The 10201-nt window shown below is 38.3% G+C and overlaps 1 protein-coding gene across 2 annotated transcripts in view; it reads right to left on the bottom strand.

The window, feature by feature from the left end:
* Nucleotides 1-10201, bottom strand: part of taf6 (TAF6 RNA polymerase II, TATA box binding protein (TBP)-associated factor) — a 58525-nt gene that overhangs the window by 41641 nt on the left and 6683 nt on the right. For both annotated transcript variants that reach the window (XM_016541154.1, XM_016541155.1), the window contains exon 5: nucleotides 6619-6675. In XM_016541154.1, coding sequence (XP_016396640.1) covers nucleotides 6619-6675 — 57 coding nt within the window. The remainder of the gene's footprint in view (nucleotides 1-6618; nucleotides 6676-10201) is intronic.

The raw sequence follows: 10201 nt of genomic DNA, 5'->3' as shown, positions 1-10201 counted from the left end.
TTAAAAAAATCTGTATTTAATATATATATATTTCACTTACCGCCCAATGTTGTCCAACAAAACAATACATAATAAAGGCTATGAAAACAAATAAAGTGAATGTAACCATGTAACCAACATTTCTATTATGTGCAAAAAAGGGTTAAAATCACATTTCGTTCTAACATTGTAACATTGCAATCTAAAAACAAAAATAAGGCTTTTAAAGTGGAAGTTAAATTCACTAAACTTAAAAGTTAAAATAAATGAGAACAAAAGCACTGAGTTGTGTTAGGCTATTTTGATTACCCCATTACAGTCACTTTACAGTCAGTGCTATCATAAAAATACACTTACTTGTAGGTTTAAAATTCTACATGTCATATTTATTGTCCAACTACAAATATTTCAGTGAAATGTACATTTTAGTAAGAGTTTTTGCGCTCCTATTTCATTGCGCTCTGTCTGTTTGGCGTGCATGCTGTCTGAAGTCTGTGAAGTTTAGCGGAGAATCGCAAAGCAGAAGGCTCATGCACTCCTGACAGCAAAATGGAAATATTTCCATGACTTTCTAACATTTACACACGGAGAATAAACCTGTGAAATGCAAGTTATGCATTTAGGAAAACAGCACATCTCAAACACATTAAACAGCGCAAGTAGCGTCTCTGTCAGCGGCACATGTACCCTTTCTGTCAGAGCATCTGACGGGCCAAGCCGCTTAAACTATGCGAAACTATAAACTATACTATGTCTTACCAGTTTTTAAAGACTAACATTTGAGGGCAGTGGCACCAGCCACTCAGTTCTACAGATGGTGGCGACAGGAGCAGGTTTGGTAGCGCTGCGGGGTGGTGTGTGGGGGTATTAAAAAGAAATATAATTTAATCATAAATGTACTATTGTTTTGCATTAATAATTGCAGTTACTAATAATATTACATGTTTATGTCTTGGTAATGCACATCTGACAGTAAAGCACTGAGCTTGAGTTAGGAAGCATATAAAATGTACTTTTATTAACAACAGTAACGTGCAAAATCTAAGTTTTATATAGAAAATTAACATTCTACTCTTATTAAATGTACCATTATTCTTCTACAGTATTATACGGAACTGACCGACAACTTCAGTGATTATAAAAGGAACCGCTCTTTATGTGTGATTCAGGCGCAAATTTAAAAAAAGGTTTTCAAGGCACTTTGTGACTTTTCTTATTTCATAAACAATGAGTGCAAAACTCTGACAAAATGTGATTTTTTATTTTTTTATTTTATACGCACAGCCCTCTACGAACACCTTGGCAATTGAATCGCCATTGAGTCAGAGAGTGTTCGGCGAGTGAAAATATATCTGAGCTAAACTTATACTTAGCCTCCAACTCACACACGGGCGAGTAAAATCTGAGAATTTATTAGCAATTGGCTAATATTAGACATCATTTAGTCGCCAGAGTGAAGATTTAGTCGCATATGCGAGTGATTTACTCGCAATGTAGAGGGTTGGACGCAACAGGGCTATGCATCTCCGTTTCCCAATGAAGTATAGATGAATAATCACACTAAAAGATGATTGGACAGGAAGGGGTAAAAGTGGATTTCTGTTGGATGCATAATTTCTATTGGCTGCCTGTCTGTGCTGCGTGCATCTCATTTAGCGCTGCTCAGTGTGTAGTCAGTGGTGAGTCGTGTGGTTCTTAAAATAAAAATTAATGTAAAATCCAAAACTATTATAAGTTTGATTCATGGTAACATGAAAAATGTTAACTATATATGTGTAATAAAACGATAATCTTTTGTCGACTTTGTGAGCTACCTTTTTCCCATAGGCACTGGTGTACAGGCACGTGAACAACAGACAACCTGTAAAATTTCAATTAGTGTATATGGGCGTGGTTTTATTCCACATTTATTCGCGCTATTATCAGTGATGATATCAGCGATATTCAGTTTGAGCTACGCTGCGTGTGAAGTATCAAAATTCGAGAATGGACATAAGAAAATATCTACATCGTGTTTCGTCCGTGAAGAAGAATGCTGAAAGTGAAGGTAAGCCCGATGAAGATGACTGTAGCTGCCAGCACGACCACAAGTCAGCTACAGGCCCAGTCCCAGTCTGAGCCCCAACCTCCTCTGCTGGTGCCTGATAACCTCGGAATAGAGAGCCCAGTTCAAGTCTGCTTGCAAACATACCCAGGTTGAATGTTTAGTGGCAAAAAAATGTTTATTCTGTAGTAGCTGGTTTAAAGGCAGGGAATGGCTGGAACATTCACAATCATCCTATGCAGCCTTTTGTTTTCCGTGTAGAAAGTTCAGTGCTGAGCCTGGGGCTAATGCTGACCAGACCTTCACACTAACCGGCTATTCTAACTGGAGACATGCAATGGATTTCTCAAAGGGATTTTACAGGCATGCGTCTGCAATTGAACACAAAGTGTATTACTCTGTGGAAGGAAAAGGAATCACGCAGCGCAGCAGTAACAGAGGTGTCAACTCTTACAAATTTGGGACAGCTAGACAGAAATCGCAAGTATTTTTCTGCAATCGTTGACAATTTAGTTTCTTGTTTCAAACGCGCTTCCACTTAGGGGTTCGTTGGATGCTTTTGACACAATGGGAGAGAAGGGGCAGTGGGCTATTACACTCTCCAAAAAGACACTGAACTTGCTAAAGTGTTTAGCACTATACCTGCTAATGCCAGATACACATCACATGACATTCAAAATGAAATCATTGGACTTATGAGTGACTTTGTAACTGAAGAAATTGTGAAAGAGGTACAGTAGGAAATTCGTGGTACACACTAGGGCTGTGCGATTTGGGGGAAAATATCAAATTGCGATTTTTTTAAATCGCAACGTCTCAAATCGCGATTTCGATTCGATTTCGATTAATCGCATAGCCCTAGTACACACTGAAGGTGGATGGGACTCAAGATGCCACAGGCTGTGAAAACATTTCCATCGTCATTCGCTACCTCAATGAAAGTAACAAAGTTCACGAGCAGCTGCTGTCTATGGCGACAACAAGACACTTGGATGCGTTGTCGTTAACTAATCTTGTCTTAGCAAAGATAACAGATACTGGTCTGAGACATGAAAAATTCTAAGTCAGTGTTACGATGGGGCCAGCGTGATGTCGGGGAAGAAAGAGGGTTCGCAGAAAATTCTGCAGGAGAAACTGAACAGAGAAGTACCATATATTCACTGCTTCAATCATCAATTACATCTGGTGGTGGTGCGCGCAATGTCCTCGGAGAATGCACTGGAACATTTTTTCAATGTGTGTGACAACCTGTATAAATTTGTGAAGAAACCAACAGTGGTGGCCCAGTACAATGGCGAAATGTTGAAAAGACTTCTCGATCACAGGTCACCTGGCAACAGCATCTGTCATGGTAAGATGCTATGACAACATTGTGGATTTTTTGTCCGACATCAGTCTGCAAGCAAAGCACTGACGTAAAGCTGGAGGTTGCAGGCCTGGTGAAGTTGGTTTCTGAAGTGGATTTCAGGTTCATCGCTTTAATGGTGCATAAGATCCTCCTTCTCCTTGACCCTACAAACAAGATACTTCAGGCCGAAATCACTGATCTCTACACTGGCCTAAAATTTGTACATAGTGTGTGTGAGAGTGTGTTCACAAGTGAGTTTGAAGCACTGTGGGCAGACTGGGCACAATGCAATGATGAACAAGAAGAGATTTCTTCCAAACTACGAAAATACCCGAGTAAAAGTCTTGAGTATTTCATAGTTGAATGTTCTGTTGGACAGAGCGACGAAGCAGATAAGAGAGAATGCAAAGGACTTTTCTTCAGTACTTTGGATACTGTCATCGGAGAAATGTCATCACGATTCAATGAATGCAACACTCAGTTAGTCAAAGCACTGTGTGCGCTCGACCCTGGAAGCAGTGACTTTCTGGACAGTACAACAGTTAAACCACTTTTGGACTTACAGGGGTCATATTATGCAATTTAAATTTTTCCTTTCTCTTTGGAGTGTTACAAGCTCTTGGTGCATAAAGAAGATCTGTAAAGTTGCATAGACTAAAGACTCAAATCCAAAGAGATATTCTTTATAAAAGTTGGTTAATCAGAGCACACCTCGCTTTTCAGACCGATTAGTTTTGTAAAAATCGACGCGTTTCAGAAAGGCGGGGCATAGAGGAGAAACAATAATGTACAGTATGTGGAAAATAATGTGTTTTTTTAACCTTAAACCGCATAAACACATTTCATTACACCAAATACACAAAATAATGTTCTTTTTAGCAGCATCATATGACCCCTTTAACCAAAACAGAACTAGTGGATTCTGAATTTACTGTCGCTCGTCAGTTTTTACGCTTTTTTATTGCTTGTTCAAACAAGGATAAATGGACCCCTCTTGATATACTGCAACAATTTTCTGGGTCTCTAACTGCAATGCCATTGGTTTACACTGCGCTCAGACACGGAATAACGTTTGGGGCATCCATGGCCACCTGTGAAAACTCTTTTTCCACCCTCACTAATGTGTTCACTCAGCACAGAAGGAGCATGTCGCACCAGAGGAAAACACAACTCATTCAACTGGCTTTTGAATGTGATCTGACCGCAAAATTTAGACAAAAAGAATGGCATGACAAATGAATGAGGAGATTCAATGCCAAATCAAGAAGACTGCAGCTCTTCTAAAAAGGTAAGATATCTATTAAAAATACTATTTTTAAAAATTTAAAGTTAACATTTTATTAGTTTTGTCTGTTTGGTTAGTTGTGCAGTATACATGTGCATATATAGTGTTTTAGGAAATGCCGCATTCAAATAATTGTCTCAAAGCAAATGTTCTTTTTGGTTTAAAGTTAAGCCCCCTTAACAATTTCACGTGTCCCCTTAGTCATTTTCTTCTGCAGCCGGGCCTGAACACCATACATGGTTATAGTTATCATTACTACTACTGGTTTTCTGACGTACGTCAGCGCTGTTTGATCGGTTTATAACAGAGAATTCTGTGCAGAAATGGAATGTGTCTCATTAGATCTTGCAGCAACCATTCATTCTGCGAAGAGTTCAACCGCTTCTCACTGGATCTCGCAGTGCTGTGCAGTAACAGTGTCGCAAGATCAACACTGTTTCCCGAGTAAACCTGTTCTGGGCTCGGACCAGTTTGCATGCACTGCACTCAATTATTGGTCCAAGCTGATAAACGGTCCGTGCTGTGCAGCTTAAACGAATAGCACAAGTTTCGTTACACTTTTGTTTCGTTAGATGTTTCTCTTATGCAACAGAAATGGCAGCACTTATGAGTTTGGCAACAAGGTGGTTGCGCCAGTGCGAGCGCTCACAAAATTTAGACGCACAGGCAGAAAAATTTTCATGCAAGACAATGCTCCCTGACACACTGCAAAAGAGGTAAAGCAGTTCCTTGAAGCTAAGAACATTGAAATAATGAAATGCCCAGCCCAGAGTCCTGATCTAAACCGGATTTAAAATCTCTGGAAAATCCTTGGCAACAAAGTTATGGATAAGAAACCCACTACAGTTACCGAACTATGGAAGAGACTGGAAGAAGAGTGGAACAAGATCACACCAGAGCAGTGTGCGAAACTAGAGATGTCCTGCGGCCGCAGATATGCTGAAGTCATTCAAAGCAAGGGCCTCTACACTTCCTGTGTAGAGTACACTTAGGAAGTGGACACTAAGTTTTGACAGCTGTAACCCTCCAAAATTTTAGTCGTAATCTTCTTTCGTGCTACAAAATAAAGTTTTTTTTGTTGAAATTCTATGGTTATTTTGTAAAACATGTTAGTAGAACAGTGGTATACCCACAGCTAATATTCCTTCAAATTTTGAGTGATTAAGATTAACAATATTTCAGAAAAAAATCGCAAAACAATAGAGCAATATCAAGTATTTATAGATTGTTCTCTAATTTTGCTCTCCACTGTAAATTCATCCACTCCACGCAAAAAAAATAAATAAATAAATAAAAATGGCAGGTAAACTGGGAGAAACTTTATAGTTACCTACACAATGTGTATTTGATGTGAATAAAACGTCGTCAAACTATAAATGTAATTTTTGCTAGTACGTATGTGTATTTACATGTCTGAAACCTAAAATGAACATTATGTGTTTGAAAACACAAAAAAGTAGTGATATATGCCAAGTGCTGAGTGCATCTGTCTCTGGCTCAGTGCCAGTCAAAAACGCGAAAGCAGATTTGAATTTATCAGTTGATTACATGATGCACAGAATGTTCTAATAATTGTATCATTTCATTTTTACTGAGTATAGAGCACTAAAAAGTGCTGTATGTTATATTTATATATATTTATGCTTAAAAACAAGCAGCACACTTGCTACTACAGTTTCATGCAGCATTTTAATGAAACTGTTTTAAATTCAGTTATCTTTTGAGGCTGCTTATTTGTCCCCCATGGTATCAATTTAGTATGGATACCGAGGTATTAGATTCTGGTATCATACCGAAGCCTAAATTGAGCCAACCCTAATATATAAACGGTAAAAAATAGTATTATTTGAATTATCTTTAATAATTTAAATCATACATTATCACAGTAAATTGTACAAACATATTCCCTGACTCTATTACAAAGTAATGCAAATTAACAAAAGATCCAGAAAACTCTCTTACCTGGAGGTGGGTTTTCTGGTATTGCAGGCTGGACACCATCAATACTTAGCCAGTGAGCTGAAAGACAAAGAGACGACAGGCTATTTTCCTCCCTGTTCATGAGGTAAATGTAATGTTGTTCACAGACAACAAATACGGCATGCAAATAGCACTCCTCACACAAAACTCATCGGAGACTCGACTCAGAATTGATTCAGTCTGATGTTAGCATGTTGCTAACAATGTCACACTCATAAACAGTTGTAATAAACAAACAGCACAAACAAATAAAGGGTTAACAGTCCATTTTAATTAGATTTAACTATTGTTTTAGTAAATTTAGTAAATACACTTTTAGTGTATACGGAAACATTAACCCACTACAATGAGAGTAAATCACTCACATATGCGACTAAATCTTCACTCTGGGCGACTAAATGATACTAATATTAGCCACTGACTAATAAATTCTCAGATTTTACTCGCCAGTGTGTGAGTTCGAGGCTAAGTATAAGTTTAGCACAGATATATTTTCACTCGCCGAACACACTGACTGAGTGCTTCAGAGTTTCTCTCTCCATCAAGCGATCTGTGCTGTTTTTTAGTTCATCTGAATGGATGCACAGTGTACCTGTATTTGACGTACTGTAAACTCTAGTGTGAAGCGCATGACTCACGGCCACTTTGCTTTTTTCTCTCACGCAAAGAGAGAGACAGAGCGAGAGAGTCTTACATACCATGCAGAATTGACACGCTATATGTAATCGATATTCTTTGTTGTATTTTCTTGTCAAAATAACAGCGTTCCTTTGGAATTCTTCAGCTTTTAAGAACTGCGGGATTCTATGGTAGTAGGCGGAACTAATGCGCAAACGACAATCTCATTGGCTGGCTCTCACCTATTATCGTCCCTGATTTGAATTCAGCAAATCAATTCTAGTGAATGCACACAACCTGATTAATATTCATGAATCCAGCAGCCCGTTAATGCTTACTGCGTTTTATATTGTTCTTATAATTAGAATTCATAGTATTATTATCTTACCAGTATTATTCTTTATCTTACCAGTTTTTTCCCCCATTTTTTTTTACAGACACACAGAATGACCAAAAAAGTACCACCACCAGTCCTAAGTTTAGTTAAAATGACTAATATGCATACATATATGGTTTTAATTCAAGTTTTAATTCAAATTACTAAAGTTCTATCATTAAATGATACTTGATTATCATAATATCATATTATAATGCTTGACTGACCGATGTTAAGAGCCAGATATTTAAAAAGCTGTGCCATTTTACAAACATATACATATATATATACTAGGGATGTGCGCGACGACTAATTTGACTGTCGTTTAAACGAAAGTTTTGTCTAAAAGCAAGAAACCCCCCAAAAGAAAAAAACCTCTGTGCGTGCGTGTAGCATATATAATAGCCTATATTTGAAATACTTAATCTATGAATCACACTGTCAAATCCCTCAATGAATTCCACTTGCCGCACACTTGCCTCGCGTTATCATCATTTCATTTTAGGCGGTCGTTAAAAAGAAAAAAAACAAGAAGAGAATACACTCAACGTTGGTCAAAGCATAGCTTATTTATTAAAATCAGCTGGGGAAATGCAGAACAATGGAAAATCAATCAATAGCCTGACAGAATTCTTAATCTTCATATAACATTAGCCAAGTCAAAAACAATAGGAAGGTTTATCAAGAAATAGCATTAAAACGGCTTTTAAAAACGTACTTCGTGTAGGTTATATCGTCTAAAAACAAAACAATGCCCATTTTACTTACTCAGATCATGCGTTATTTGTTCAGTGAAATTATCAACGTGGTCTGGTGAAAGACGGGACCTGAGGCGATTAACAATAAAATTCCTGCAGGAACTAAAGTCGCAGGCACGCAGAGATAACGAAAAGCAATCCGATAGAGTTTCAGAAAGCGCCTGGATAATCCCGCACCACCAATGAAGCGGGTCTTCGTTAGAGGAATAAACGGCGCGGACGGGATCACAGCGGCGGCGGGTTGTAGTGAATGACGTGATTGACATTTGCTGGCTTTGGCCAGCCTCTAAGCTAACGCCTACGTGCCTGTATTGAATATGATTATGCATCGCTCCAGTAGAGTTATTGTAAAACAATTTGACATTACACAGTTTACACAAAATTTTTCCGTTTCCTTCTAATTCAAAATAATCCCACACATTGCTCGTCTTTCGCATGGTCATTTTTTAACTCACCGCAACTGACACGAACAAAACGCATGTGAGGTCTGAGGTAAAAATGTAGTTTCCGCCCAGATAAACTTTTAAAAATAATGTATTATTTTTCAAACGTTTTATTTTAACTTATTTAAAATGTTTTAAATGCAATGTTAAAATGATGGTAATTTGAATGATAAAATCATGTTTTTTCTTTTCTTTTCTTTTTTCTGTCGTGTAATCGACTATTGTTTTCAGTGTTGACTAGTAGGAGCTGTACCGTTTAGTCGACTAGACCCGCACATCCCTAGTTCCCTAACACTAACCACTTATGTGGATTTTAACCGTACGGTTCTCCACACACGGTTCGGCACGCGCTAGGACCGCGGTTCAACTTAAATCTGACAACGCATCTGTAATATGGTTTGCTATAAATAACACGTAAAACAAACAGGGTTCGTCTAATGTATGTTTCTGTTGATGGAAGCACATTCTGGCTTCCCAATACATTACAACAACAGCGATAAAAAAAAAAATGTGGACAAGCTATTCACTCTTGTTCAATGCGAATGCCGTATGCTGGAATATGAGCAGTCAGTTATTCCGTCATCACCCGGGTGCTGAAAGCGCGCGCACACGCACAGGTGAGACCTAAACAGCACACGTTGAAATCTGTGTTTAAGCTAAACTCGTTTAAGCTTTGCCAGTTTAAACATTTAAGAGCCAGAGGACGGGATTGAGTTTGGCCACACCGCCATAAAGCCCAGATCGGTGGAGTGTTGCAGTGATATTTGTCCTTCTCTAGATTTCTCCCATCTGCATATATTATCATGGAGCTCAACTAGAGTGACCATCAGGTTCTTGGTCACCATACTAACCAAAGGCCTGCTCCATCAGTTGCTCAGTTTGGCTAGGAGGCCAGCTCTAGGAAGAGTCCTGGTTGTTTTAAACTTCTTCCATTAAGGGTAACAGAGACTACATGCTTCTGTGACCCTTCAATGAAGCAGATTTTTTTTTTCTGAACTCTTCCCCAGATGTGTGGCTTGACGCAAACCTGTTTCTGAGCTCTACAGGCAATTCTTTTTACCTCAGTGCTTGATTTTTGCTCTAATATGCATTATCAGCTATTAGACCTTTTATTAAGACGTGTGTGCCTTTCCAAATCATACCCATTCAATTGAATTTGCCACAGGTTAACTTCACTTGAAGTGTAGTAACATCTACAAGCAATATGAATGCTGCTGAGCTAAATTTCAACTGTCCCAGATAAGGGTATGAATACTTATGCAATGGAATCATTTTAGTTTTTTATTTTTAATAAATTTGCAAAGATGGTAAAAACCTGTTTTTTGCTTTACCATTATGGTGTATGGAGTGTAGATTGATGTGGGAAAAAA

Source organism: Sinocyclocheilus rhinocerous, unplaced genomic scaffold (genome assembly GCF_001515625.1).
Source record: "Sinocyclocheilus rhinocerous isolate Xijiao unplaced genomic scaffold, SAMN03320098_v1.1 scaffold127, whole genome shotgun sequence".
Classification (NCBI taxonomy): Eukaryota; Metazoa; Chordata; class Actinopteri; order Cypriniformes; family Cyprinidae; genus Sinocyclocheilus; species Sinocyclocheilus rhinocerous.
The sequence above is the reverse complement of the archived record's forward strand: the minus strand, read 5'-3'. Positions and strand labels throughout refer to the sequence as shown.